Consider the following 14210-nt stretch of genomic DNA (forward strand, 5'->3'; position numbering starts at 1 on the left):
AGCGGGGCCCCAGAGCCCCCCTCCCTCCCCTCCTGGCCCAGAAGAGCCCATGGACGGAGTTGACCCAGAAGTCCCTCACCCGGACCTGGCCCCCGTTGCCTTCTTCTGCCTGCGACAGACCACCAGCCCCCGGAACTGGTGCATCAAGATGGTGTGTAACCCATATCCTTTGTGGGGCCTGGGTTTATCTGGATTCTGCCCGGGCCCCCCGCTGGTCCCTCTGGCCAGGAGGCCTGTGGCCTGGACTGAGGCTGAGAGGCTGTGGTGTCGGTTAGCAAGCTCAGGTGCTGGGCCTGGGAGATCTCGGACTACAGAGCTCAGACGGATGAGGACCTGGCGTCCTGCTGATGTGAATGTTCTGGAAGTTGCTGATGACCGTGGGCAGTCAGTGCAGTATCCAGCTGGCTCAGGAAGCCCTCGGGTGTGAACTTTAGGTCTGCAGGAGGAAGCAGAGTTAAGTCAGACCCTGGCCCGTGGCCCAGCTCCCGGTGCTCGAGTCATTTGGGGGTTGCTGACCACAGGGGTGATGAGAGATGAGAGCCTGTCGGGGAACCATGGGCCTGGACCACTGACAGGTGACCCTGAGACGCAGGGTGAGGCTCCACCCACCTCACCTCCTTACAGAGCTTCCTGCCTCCACTTGCTGCCTCCCTCTGCTCGGGTCACCCCCTGGTGAAGACCGTCTTGGAGGCACGAGCAGAGTCCCACCCAGCCCCCAGGCCCTGCCCCGCTCCCCTCTTTCTTCTTCCCCCGCTCTTCCAGGCCTCAGGGCCTTCTCACACTCTCTCCTTTGAAATGCCTTCCCTTCCCTCTTCACTGGGCCAAACCCTTTGTTGCATCCTTCAAATCCCCACTTACATGTCACTTCCTCAGGGCAGCCCTCTGTGGTTTCTCCTCCGCCCCTCTTGCTTGTTGTCCCTAGCTAGTGTGGGACTCAGAATCTGACACTGTCTCCTCCAGGGCACTGTCAGGTGACCAGGACACAGACCAAGCCTGTTTTTTTGACTGTGGGACCTCAGCACCCAGCACAGTGCCTGGCACATTGCGGGCGCTCCTGCAGTGCTCGCTGGGCGCATGTCTCCACAGTGAACGGAGCAGAGGCCCCATCACGGGGCACTCAGGCTGGGCTTTAGGATCTTGAGGGGATGTAGTGGGATTCTTTGATTCCATGCCAAGGGCTCCAGGATTCTTCCCCAGCCACAAACCTCCCTCCCGCCCCTCTTTCCTGGGAGGGAGCTCAGGAAAGGAGCATTGCATAACCCAGTGTTCCTCAGTGCGGGCAGGGTTGGCATTTGGAGTGTGATGGTGTTGTGCGGTCTGAGCTGTCCTGCACAGCACAGGATGTTTGCTCTTCCTGGTCCCTAAATATTGGTAGGGAGCAGCCCTCCATTATTGCGACAACCAAAAATGAGCCATTGCATCTGCAGACGTTGCAGGAGTCTGCTCTGCATCAAGAACCCAAAGGAATGGTGGACATGGAAGGGTCAGGGTCAGGCCAGCAGGGAAAGGCTGTCAGGACCTGCAGGCCCGGGTGGGAGCAGGGTGGTGTGGGAGGTCCTCCAGGGACAGACTGTTCTGAGCGCCGGAGTCCCTGGTGCTGAGGGGCCCTGGCTCAGAGCCAGCTGCCCTTTGAAACTTGGTGCTTCCTGACTCAGCTCCTCTCCCAGACCAGAGGCAGGCCCTGAGTCACTGTCTGACTCACTGGAGAGACAGAAGGCTGCTGGGACCCTCCGTAAGCTGCCGAGCCCCGGTGGCAGAGGTCCACTCACCCAGAGGTCAACGCCGTTCCTTACCTGGTCTGGGCCTTGAGCTCGCACTGTCAGCCGGGTTTCAGCTGGGAGGACTCTGCGTCTGAAATGTTAGGGGGTCCTTTGTGCTGTTTTGTTTTTTTTGAATCAACTAATTTATTTTGAAAAGTATTTATTCTGTGGCTGCTGTGGGCCTTAGCTGCCGTCCATGGGGTCTTTGTTGCATCGTGCAGGGTTTTCACTGCAGTGCAGGGATTCTCTAGTTGTGGTGCGTGGACTCAGGAGTTGCAGTGCCTGGGCTTAGTTGCTCCATGGCACGTGGGATCTTCGTTTCCCGACTAGGGATCGAACCCACGTCCCCTGCATTGGAAAGCACATTCTTAACCATGGGACTGCCAGGGAGGTCCCCCCTTGTGCTGTCTGACTCATGGGTAAGTGGCATGTGGAAAGCATTGGGGACTGGAGTAAGACAGACCCATGGGCTGGTTCTGCCTGTTGTTTGCTGTGTGACCGCAAGCCAATTTCTTAACTTCTCTGAGCCTCAGTTTCTCATCTGTTAAACAGAGGTGGTATTTACGCATTTTACTGGATTACATTGAAGACCAAAGCAGTACCTAACTAGCACATGGGAAAGCAAATCTTTGTAACCTAGAAAACCACACATGTGGTTATCACTCTTATTACCTGTGCCCAAAAGTGATCAGGGCCCTCACTTACAGCTGAGTAAACACTAGTCATGGTAGGTTCAACAAGACACTGGGCATCACATCTTTAGATAGAACATAATGCCTTCAGAGGGCGTTGTTTCCAGGGAAAATCAGATTCTATCTCTGTGATTTAGGTAGATTTGTGCCAGTTACCATGCTGATACCCGTGCCCTCATCCATGCAGACATTGCTAATCGATCACAGCGTCCTCCAGCAGGGCACCCTTGGCAGCATGACTAATCAGTTTGAAACCCGTCTTCCACCCTCGATTAGACTTTGAGAGCCTTTCTTAGGCATGTCACTGGCGGCATGTGGGTGAACGGCCAGTGGTGGGTTGTATGCACTCTGGTTTCCTTTCCCTGAGCCTTAGTTTTCTCATCTCTGTGATGGGACAATTAAAGATGGTTAGGGATGATTCTTGCCAAGCACCCAGCCATGTGTCCAGCCCAGAGGTGAGGCCAGGGGAGGACGGGCAGTGATAATAACAAGAGCCGGCACTTAAACTGTGTGCTGAATGTTTTGCCTGCAGTATCACCTTTTAACCCTTATAACCACTCCCCAGGAGGTAGGTGCTGTCAGAGCCCCATTTATACACGGGAAAAGTGAGCTCAGAGAGGTTGACTAACTTTTATCCAGGCTGCGCAGCCAGGATGTGGTAAAGCTAGCAAATACCTCAGTCTCTCTGAATTCCCCAGGCTCAGCTTTTATCCAGGACACGGCTGCCACCTTCGGAGGCTGGAGACAGGTTCTCCACATTCCACTGGAGCAAGGATGCTTTGCAGTTCTGGGCGGCTGGGCGGGGGTCTTCCTGGGTTCCAGCGTGTACCTTTGGCAGCCACCTCACTGTGCCAGGAGGACTTTGCAGCCCCCTGCCTCCCCGCGTGCCCCTGGCTGCTGCCTGCCCCATGCCAGCTTGCGCTGAGCCAGCACCGTGTGAGCCAGCCATGCGTGGTGGGAGCCAGTCGGCTGTGGAGGCTGCCTCTCTGCTGGGCAGGGGGAGGGCGCCAGCCTGGGCTGGGAGGCGGGAGACACCAGCTGCTGGTGACCTTGGGCAAGTCACTTCCCCTCTTTCGCCCTCGGGCTGCCTGTCTGCAGGATGGGGAGACTCGGGCAGTCTCCCTGAGTCAGGAGGGGCTGTCTGGGGTGCCCGTTTCCCTGCTGCCTTTGTCAGAAAGTGTCCCGTGGTGTGCAGGGATGGGGCTCCGTGTTCCTGGTGGGCGGGTGGCCTCGCTCTGTGCTTTCATGGCTGTGCCTGGTTCTCATCTGCTCCTCCGTCCCACTTCTGTTTGCTTCTGGTGCCCCGCCTGGCTCTGCTGCTAGGACTGGGGGTCAGTGGGTGCACTTGCATTGAAGCCCACCTGGCTGAGACCCTGCCGCCTTGCAGACCCTCTGACCTGGGTCATCCTGGGGCAGGAAGAGACAGGGTCCACTTTCTCATCATAGCCCTGCAGTATCAAGCCTTGTGCTGTTCACTGTGAGGGTTCAGTGAATTTGCTGAGGTGGGCGAACGGGCTCTTGTTCATCCATCCTTTACTCACCCATTCATGAGTTGGGTCGGCAAGCCGTTACTGAGTGCCTGCCATGTACCAGGCTCAAACAGAGGCCAACTATGGCCATTTTGTGCAGGGGAGGGTCACTTTGGCTCCCTTGGCAATAAGCCAGCCAGGAGACCATCATGAAGGGGATCTGGGGAGGCTGGTGGCTGAGGGTGCTGGTGGGGCCGGAAAGAGGGGTCCGAGTGGAGGCATGGCTGCCTTGGGGTTGGTGTTGGAAAGACACAGGGGTGACCCCAGGGACTGTAGCTTGGTCAAGCATGAATGTTAACCTTCTTGGCCAAGAGGCCTTTGTCTTTGCTGAGCCTCAGTTTGCTCATCTGTGAAATGGGAACTTCAACGACCCCCAGTTGGGAATATCAGGGGTTCCAGTGAGAATTCCAGGGCAAGCATTGACTGGGCAAACTGCTAAGTGTGGAGTCGCAGCTGTGTGCACCCTGGAGCCAATGATGGAGCTGACAGGGACACACCTGGGGTGAACTGGGTGACCCGGCTCAGAACAAGGGTTTTCAAGGCTGGTGGGTAGCTGGGTCCCATGTCTGGATGATGGTCTGAGAAGCCTGTGGGCCGGGTTGCCCCCAGGGAGAGAGGTGCCGACTCCTGCAGGGTGGAAGGAGGGCATGAAGTTTGGGGAGTAACGGGGAGAAGGCCTGGAAAGCCCTCGCCACGGGAAGAGAAACGGGGCGTCACCACCCTCCATCGCCCTGCTGTCCCTGCTCCGGTCATTTAGTCCATCCCCCTGCCTCCGGTGGGCTACCTCTCTGCTGCATCAGACGGGGCCTGGAGCCAACTGATAAGTACCTTTTGGGCCTTCTGAGGCCCTAGACTGACTGTCAGGAAGTCCTCCTTAATCTAACCCCCACCTCTCCTGTCCTGAGCCCTTTCCCTGGGTCGGGGCCGTTGGGAAATCTGGGCCTGTATTCCTCCACCGCCTCTTGTCTAAACAGGTGGCCTCTGGGATCTCACCCCTCCTGCCCCACTGACAGCTGGCATCTTCCTCCTTCCTCTTCCCTGCACGGTGGAGACAACCCCCAACCAGGAGCCCAGAGTGTAGTGCCCTCTGATGGGTGCTTCTTTCCTGCATCCCTCTCCTCCCCGCTGGCCTTCATCCTCAGGGGGTCCTGGGCTCCGGTGTGGACATGGTTTGTCATCAGTCAAGTGCTGTTTGCTCCCTCCCTCCCTTGCTGCCTTCTTCCATTTGTTTGCTTATTCATTCCTCCCTCAGAAACCTTCAGCGGCTCTCTCACCCCCAGAATAGTCTCACTTAGCCTGGATTCGGGGCCTTCCACCATCCACCTGGTTGGCCTCCAGCCGCCTTTCTGCTGTTTCCCTTCACACACTCTATCCTGAAGCCCAAACACGCTGCTGGTGTTTCCTGACACCCCTGCCCGCCCGCCTTTGCTTACGCTGGGTCTGCCCCCTGAGACACCCTCTCCCCCAGTCTCCAGGGTGCCAAATCCTGCCAGCCCCACCAGCACCAGCTTCCTGGCCACCACCTGCAGGAAGTGTTCCTGAATCTCCGCTTTTCCCTCTCTGGCCTCCTGCAGTCCTTCCCTAGCCTCTGGCCTCGGGAGATTGTTGGTGGCTAGCCTTGTCTCCTCCTCCTCCACTGGGGTCCCAGAGGGCTGGGCCTGTGGCTCTCACTTGATTCTGTCTCCAACGCACAGGCGTCTCATCACTTTCCGGTTTACAGGGTACTTTCCCGCTCGCCACGGCTTCTCAGATGCTCTCCTCCCACGTGGTGCCGGGCCCAGAAGTCTGCTAGCTCCCCATTCTACAGCTGGGAAGCCTGAAGCTGCGGAAGGGAGCCTGACCTGCCCGAGGGCACGTGTTGAGTAGTGGACAAAGCCAGTGCAGATCAGAGCCCAGGACTCTCAGGCCAGGGCCTGCTCGTGGCTGGGGAAGGGGTTCTTTCAGGGAGGGTATCCACTCCTCCTTCAGCCCTGGCCCAAAGGGAACGTCCAGACGGATGGCAAGCGTTGCTGGAAGAAGCAGCACATGTCTGGGAAATTGTCCGTTTCCCTCCATCTGGCGTAGAGAAGGTTGTTTTTCTCAGAAGTACAAGTCAGCACCAAGCTGTGCCCTGGGGATGCTCACGGTGGTCAGAGTGGATGCTGCACGCTCATTGATCAGCAGGGTGGACCTGACGGCCAGTCAGAGGAGCCTGGCTGGGCCAGGGAGAGCCTGACCCACAGGGCAGTCTCAGGTACTGTCACCTGGAGATGTCTACATAAACAGAGCTACAGGTGCAGAAGCTGCCCCTGACAAAGCCTAGGAGGGTTGGTGAAGCCTGCCTGGAGGAGGGGACGTTTGGCTGGGTCTTGCTGCATGAGTAGGAGTTTCCCAAGATGGCAGTTGAGGAATGGTGTTTTAGCAGGGAGACTAGTGTTGGGAACAGGAAGGAGTTTAGTGTGGCTGGAGTGGTGTGAGGAGGGGCGGGATAGCAGGGTATGACATGCCAGGTTGGAGCTTACTCTCCATCCTGTGGACACTGCAGAACCACTGAAGGATGTCCAGCAGGGATAGGGCACGTGTAATTTCATTTATTAGAACAGTTCCTCCTGGAGCAGAATGGCAGGTGCTTGAGAGAGAGAGACTAAGGTCAGGAGACCAAGCAAGAACCACCTATTATAGATATAGATCAGTCAATTGATGGATTCAACAAGTGTTTAGCGAAGCCCAGCTTCAGTAGTGTTGGACACTGTCCTAGACAGAAGTGGAGGGCTGTTCAGCCATGTTGGGTGGGGCCACGGTGTACCAGGCCTGGTACACCTGGCCTTGGCCCCCGGGAGACCCCAATCTGATGGGGGAGGCAGAACCACACCCAAATCATACTCCAGTGAAGAAAAACGGGGTAAAGACTGGGCAGAGGGACTCTGAGCGGGCTGTGGGCACCAGGAGGCTGGTCAGTCCGTTGTGACTGGGAAGCCGCAGGAGCCCTCTGTGGACGAGGAGCAGGGCAGGAGAAACTTCGGTGGGGGAGAAGGGGGAGATGGGGTATGATATCCCAGTTGAGGAAACAGCCTGATCGGAGGCTCCGAGTCAAGCTGGGGTCACCAAGGTCGCTGACTACAGCCTGGGGGCTGGGCTGGGAGACCAGAGGAGTGGAGTCTGAGCACAGAGGGACATTCGGGGTCTAGATTCTGGAAGGCTGTGCCAGAGAGGACGCTGGTGATCCCTAAGGGCCTCCCATGTGCTGCTGGGTGCAGCTCAGGTCCCCCCTAGAGATTTCCCATTTGACAGCCGAGGCTCAGAGAGGGGACGTGCTTGTCCAGACCACCCAGCTGGGAGGTGGCTGAGGGGGCTTGGGGTGGGGGCCTGGGCCTGTGTCGCCAGCCCTTCGAAGCCCCGAGGTGGGCCCAGCTGGGAAGCCTCGTTATGATGGATATAGAGCGGGTGGATTAGAAGGAGGGCTGGCTGGCTAATGAAGAGTCAACCCCCTCCTGGGGCATTTAAAACGCGATTGGAATTTTACTTGTCAGTCCCGCCTGGGCTGCAGCTTCGTGTCAGAAGCTGACTTTGACCTGTCGCCTCCCTCAGACTGCCTCGTGGTCCTGTTGGGAGACAAATGGCCCCGTTCATTTCCCTGGGAGAGAAATCGATATGGCTTTTTAATCAGCCAGAAGGTCTTCCTGCTCATCTCCCTCCAGCTCTCCTATGGGAGCGCCATCCATGCTTCCTTCCCCAGCTGCCCTGGGGAGTCCTGCGTCCCTGTCTCCCTGCAAGTTCAAGTCCTGACTCTGCTGCTGACTGCTGTGTGGTGCTGAGCAAGCCACGTGACCTCTCTGGGCTCCCATTTCTATCTGGCTCCTGTATGTAGATGAGAAAGCAGAAGGAGAAGCCTTGGCTGACTGTGAGATTCTGTATGAATATTGGGGGCTGGGCTAGGGGAGGAGACCCAGCCCATGTGTAAGCCCTGTGACCTCAGGCGGTCACTCCTCCCATCTTCATCTCAATTTCCAAAAAAAACCAGGACTGAGGAAAGGGTTGAGCCGTATCAACCGTGATCTTCAGTTGGGAGTGATTTTGCCCACGGTATTTGACAATGTCTGCAGACACCCACTCCAGTGTTCTTGCCTGGAGAATCCCAGGGACGGGGGAGCCTGATGGGCTGCCGTCTCTGGGGTCGCACAGAGTCGAACACGACTGAAGTGACTCAGCAGCAGCAGCAGACACTGTTGGTTGTCACAGCTCGGGGAGGGTGTGCTACTGGGCGTTGTTGTCTTTCAGTTGCTAAGTCGTGTCTGACGCTTTCCGACCCCATCCATGGATTGCAGCACATCAGGCTCCTTTGTCCTCCAGTATCTCTCAGAGTTTGCTCACATTCGTGCCCATTGAGTCAGGGATGCTATCTAACCATCTCATCTTCTGCCACTTCTTTCTTCTTTTGCCTTCTATCTTTCCCAGTGTCAGCATGTGCTACTGGTTGCCAGTGGGTAAAGGTCAGACAGCCTGCAACGCACAGGACAGCCTACAACAAAGGGTCCTCCATCCCTCGATGTCAATAGCGCAGAGGCTCAGAAGGTCCTTGAGATCTCCTGAAACTCCGAGAGTATGGAAAGCATGGAGCTGAGGGTCTTGTGAGGAGGAGGGCTGAGACGGAGGGAAGCTGAGGATGATCACTGAGAGAGAAGAGGAGGACGTGCAGAGTCCCAACTGGCAGGGTTTCCTGTGGTCTCCTAGCCTTGAGTTTGAGTCCTGGAGCTGCCATTTACTGGGAGTCACATTTACTGGGATCACCCCCCTCCTTCCACCCAGCTATCTCCCCACCCGCCTTCCTTTGCTTCATGCATCAATTCATCCAGCCACTCCCCAACCCACTCATCCATCCATCCACCCATCTATCCATTCATCTTTTCATTTCTTCATCTGTTTCTCTGCACACCCACCTGTCAATTCACTCAGTCCTTACATCTGTGCATTTATCTACCCACCTTCCCAATCATCTACCCATTCAATCATCCATTGCTCCAACCACACAAAGGCCTCCTTCTCACCCTCCTACCTACCCATCTATCAACCATTCACTTATTTGGCAAATGCAGAATACCCAGCCCAACCCTCTGTTGGGCACCATCACTCTCTCCTTGTAGCCCTTACGAGACCTCTTGTACCTAACTTCTTATTTTCACCTTCTGCTAGACTGTGAGCTCCCTGAGGGCAGGCTCCGTGTTCCATTAATGCATGTCTCTTCTTTAGCCTTGACCCTCAGCCCTATGCTGCACATAGTAGGTGTGCAGCAAAGCTTGCAGCAAAGCACATCCTAGTTAACAAGGTTGGAGGTGGAGGTTATACAGACAGAGAGGAGGCTGGCCAAGAGCTCTTACACAATGGAATGCAGAGCCGAAGAATCTGGAAATTCTCTGGAAGGCAGTGGGGAGCCATGGAAGGCTTTTGGTTTTGGAGGAGCCCTCGGACAGCTGCGTGGAGGATGTGTCAGAGAAGGCAGGGCTGCAGGAGGGGCAGGCTGTTCACGGACTTAGAAGTGAGAGAGCGAGGCTTGCCTGGGGCCATGGGGTTCAGAGGGGGATGGAGAGGAGAGATTTAGGGGGTGAGATGGACAGGTCTCTGAGATGGACGTCAGGGGTGAAGGGAAGGAGGGCCCTGATGGGTTCTAGCCTGGACAGCTTGCAGGATTGGTGGTAGTTGGGGTCATCGTTCATGGGATGGGAAGTTCAGGGGGGAGTTTGGTGGTCTGCAGAGAGGATGACCTATCCCATTTTGGACATGATGACTTTGAGGTTCCCTGGGACATCCCAGAGCAGTGCTTGGGAGGCTAGTTCAGCAGAGTGAGCCTGTGGCTCACTCTGGACCTGTCAGTCCAGGGCAGGTCATCGAGGCTGTGGGTCTGGGTGTGGGTTCGGTGGATGGAGAGGGAATCTCAGGGGCCTGGGGAGCCCGGGAAAGGCCAGCATTTAAAAGGTGAGGTCCACCAAGCAAGATGAGGGTCTGTCCAGGGGCTTGTGGTATCCCCAGCGCCCAGCAGGAGTTTCTGGAACAAGGGTCTTAAACTGAGGTTCGTCCACTTGAATCGGGACAAGCTGCGTGTCTGGTTTCATTGACTTCTGACTGGAATGTAGCATTTCTTTGTATTACGAGCAGAGGCGACCGAGCGCAATGGGGTTGCCGGCAGTCCCTGCCACTGTCATCCGCAGCAGTCACCGATATTTTGGAGCCACATCACGGTTCCACGGTTCCCTGTAGAGCTCTGGGAATGTCATTGTCGTTCTCCCCAGCTTCCCAGGCACACAGGCTCAGACCCGCCCCTGGCTTTGGTTATTCATTGTGTTGGTAACGAAGCACACAGCGTTCTCCATCACAAATTTGTTTTTCTAAAAAATATTTTGACAACTATTTTAACACAACTGGTTTCCTTCCTTTCTAATACTAAGCCTTCTTTAAAAAAAAAATTATGCACTTAAAAACAGTGTTCTGAGAAAGGGTTCATGAACTTCCCCAGGAGGTACAGAAATGCTTAAGAGCTGCTGGAGCGGGGAGAGAGTGGGTCGGCCGTACCCAGTGCTGCTGCCCCCAGGGGCCGCGGAGGCTGGTGTGCACACACTTTGGCGTGTGTGAGTGTGGGAGGGGCTCCGTGGGAATGCACATGTGAACATGTACACATGTGTGGTCAGGGGCAGGCAGAGAAGACGTGTGGTGGGGGACAGGCCCCCAGGAGGCCAAGGAAGAGCGTCATCACCCTCTGTCCAGCCCTCACCCTGTCCAACCTCATCTCCATTAGTGTTGTGTTTGCTCATGGCTTCTGGAGGGCAGGGACTGTGTCATCTTCATTCAGGGTTTCCAGGGTCACTGTGGGCCAGACGGGGGGGGGGGGCGGGGGCTCAGTGAAGAGAGGCTGAATGTATGAATAGTGAGTGATGGATGTTAGAAAGGAGAGGAGGGGGAGTTCGAGGTGGGGAGGGGGGCTGCAGGTCCCTTCAATACAGAAATCCCTCTTTAGCCTCCTTGATGCCTCCAAGTGACGGGCACCTCACTCCTTTCTCCGAGGCTGTAGATGCCCTGAGCTGCTGCTCCAGGTGGGCCTCTGGGCAGAGAGAAGGTCGGATATGCGCTGAAGGTCGGATATGCGCTGCCCCTGGAGAGCACGGCCTGGTTGGGGGTGGGACGCCGGGATAGAAACATGCTGTTGTCAGGGGCACGTCTGAGGTTCTGTAAGGGCCCAGGGGAGGCCTCCACACGCCCTGCTAGGACTCCAAGAGGCTTCCCTGCGGGCGCACCTTCTTTGTGGACGGGCTCTTGAGGCTGGGTCAGCTCACAGACAGCGGGACCCTGGTCCCCAGGGGCCTTCCCTGCCCTTCTCTTCAGCAGTGGCTGGAGTGCGGCATCTGGTGAGTCTCCTTGGCTGGAGCTTCCTTCCCATAGACCATCCACCCCAGTTTCCTTCCCAGCTGGCAGCCCCAGTTCCCTCGCCACTGCCTCCTCCGCTCCGGCTGTCTGCACTGGGCACAGAGGCCTGCTGGGCATCTGGGAATCAAAGACATTGACCAAATTCAATGAGTTGTCAGATTACACAGACTCTAAGAAGTGGGCTTGGGGGCAGTGACACTCTTTCTAAGGGATCTCAGCCCACTGAACTTCCATAGCTTATAACTAGAACCAGTCAGCCTGGGGAAGGGCTGTGTGTCATGTGGGGAGCTCCCTGTCACTAGAAGCATGTAAGTGGAAAGAGGATGAGGACCATCTGCCCAGCGGGTCTGTTCACTTTGTGGAGCAATTTTCTGTCTCAGCTGAACCACTGTGTCAGCTTGGGAAAATCCTGCCATCTCTGAACCTTCATTTTTTTTTTTTTTTGGCCACACCACGAGGCATGTGGGATGTGAGAGCTTAGTTCCCTGACCGGGAATCAAACCCATGCCCCTTTCATTGGAAGCGGGGAGTCCTAACCACTGGATCGCTAATGAAGTCCTAGGACCTTCATTTTCATATTTGTAAAGTGGGTGGAATGATGTCTGCCATGCCCATCTTCCAAGGTTGCGGTGGGCTTGGACAGAAGAAATTCTTAAACGAAGACAGAATGCTGCGAGGTTCAGATCCCTGTTCTGTCCCTTGCTGTGCCTTGGGCAAGTCTGTGAAACAGGGGTGACACTCCTCCTTTGCAGGGTTGTGGTTGAAGGTCTTCTGGGGGGTCCGGTGCCCCAGCAAGGGTTGTGGCTTTTTAACTGTTGCATTTTATATTTCCCTAGAGCTGTAGCTTGGCATCACTTTTTGTTACACTTTTTATTGTGATAAAATTTGCATGCAATAGAGCTCGCAAACCTTAATGTCCAGCTCAAGACATTTTTCCATGTAAACACGCTCCTGTGACCTCACTCCGTCCAAGAAGAACATCTCCAGCCCTCGCAAGCTCCCTCTCCCCGCCCGCGATGAACTCTCTCTCCTCTAGCATTACTGCCCTTCTGACCTCTTTCCCTGTTGCTTCGCTTTGCCTGGCTTCTCACTTCATATAACTTGGACGCTCTTTGCTCTTCTGGCTCCCGTTTCCAGCGTTAGGTCTGGCCGCTCCAACCATGCTGCTGTCGTAGTGTGATCTTTTAGATCACTGAGCAGCGTTCCATCAAAGGAATGTGCCGCCGTTTCTCAGCCTTGGCACTGTGGGCATTTCAGAGGATTCTTTGTGGTGGGGCTGCCCTGTCATTGTGGTGTGCTGAGCGGCATCCTTGGTCTCCATCCACCGGATGCCAAGAGCCTCCTTCAAAACCCAGTTGTGACAACCCAAAACGTCTCCAGACATGGCCGCATGTCCCCCCGGGGGCCCGGATCATCTCCAGTTGAAATCCCCTGCCAGACTCTTTCTCCTGTTGATGGACACTTAGATTGTTCCCAAGCTGGGACTGTTAAAGGTAACACGTGCCTTTTTGTGGACTTATTTGGGCATTTCTCTGGGGGGCTGTGGACCCAAGAGTGGCACAGCTGGATCCTAGTATGGGCTTATGTTTTTAAAGTCACCCTTTTTAAAAAAATATTTATTTGTTTAACTTTTGGCTGTACCTGGCTGTCATCGCTGCACAGGGCTCTCTCTAGTTGCAGAGAGTGGGGGCTCCTCGCTGCGGTGGCTTCCCTTGCTGTGGAGCCCAGGCTCTAGGGTGCTCAGGTTTCTGTAGTTGTGGCACATGGGCTCAGGGGTTTGTGGCACATGGCTTAGTTACCCTGTGGCGTGTGGAACCTTCCTAGACCAAGAATTGAGCCCATGTCCTCTGTTTTAGCAGGCGGGTTCTTAACCATTGGATCCCCAGGGAAGCCCTCTGTTTAGTTTTAACAAGTGCTGCCAAGCAGCTTTCCAGAGTGGTTGTGGCTCATAAAGATAAGTTGAATGAATGAGTGAGTAAGTGAATGGATATCCTCTTTAAAGCCCAGGGCCTGCAACATAGCCGACATTCAAAATGGTAGCCACTTCTGGTACAGTGCATACTACGTGGCCTCATACCATGGCAGGTCCTAGAGCAGGTGAGCACTCTGGGCACCTCCCGCCTGGCTCATCTCAGGACACTGATGCCCAGGTCAGATATCCAGTAGGTGCTCCATGGATGCTTGTGAACCTGGCCTTGGAGGAGCACAAAACTGGCCCAAGAATAAGGGTCTGGAACCTCAGGCCCTGGTCTATGAAGGCCTGAGGCCTGGGTGCCCATCCTTGGATGCCCTGGAGACAGACAGAGGAGTGAGCTCTGTATAGGGGCAGGCTCACCTTCCCTGCCTCCCTGGTTTAGGAGGATGTAGCTCCAGGCTTGCTTCCTCCACTTGATTTATTTAGACAACTGAAGTGCACACTGGGAAATGGATCTGATTTCAGATTTGACAAAAATAAAAACAAACTTGGCTGCCCCAGCCAAACTGAGCACTCCCATCCCCTACCCACCCTCCCAGAGCCCCCTGGAATTGCAGAAACCATGACTGTCAGCTGAGCTTGCAGGATGGAGGGTGGTGGTTGCCGTGGTAACCGTGCAGGCCTCTGGTTCTGGCTCCTGGAGAGGAGGCTGCCCTGAGGGGCCTGGTTGGGCTCTGGACATTGCCCAGCCAGTCAGTCTTCTCTTTAGGAAGTGGCAGGTTCGAGGGGGCCCCTGGCATCATAGCTTTGCTGGTGGCCCTGTCCTACCAGGTCACACCCCATCTTCTTAAGACAGGCATGGGATGGAGATGTTCCTGGTCTGGCTCAGCTCTTGCTGGGGACTTTGAGGCTGGCACCCTCT

General features: G+C 55.7%; 1 protein-coding gene across 1 annotated transcript in view; it reads left to right on the forward strand.

The window, feature by feature from the left end:
- Positions 1 to 14210, forward strand: part of CACNA1I (calcium voltage-gated channel subunit alpha1 I) — a 127189-nt gene that overhangs the window by 11823 nt on the left and 101156 nt on the right. The window contains 1 exon segment of the mRNA XM_018048795.1: positions 3 to 162. Coding sequence (XP_017904284.1) covers positions 3 to 162 — 160 coding nt within the window.

This window comes from Capra hircus, chromosome 5 (assembly GCF_001704415.2).
Source record: "Capra hircus breed San Clemente chromosome 5, ASM170441v1, whole genome shotgun sequence".
In the NCBI taxonomy this organism is placed as follows: domain Eukaryota; kingdom Metazoa; phylum Chordata; class Mammalia; order Artiodactyla; family Bovidae; genus Capra; species Capra hircus.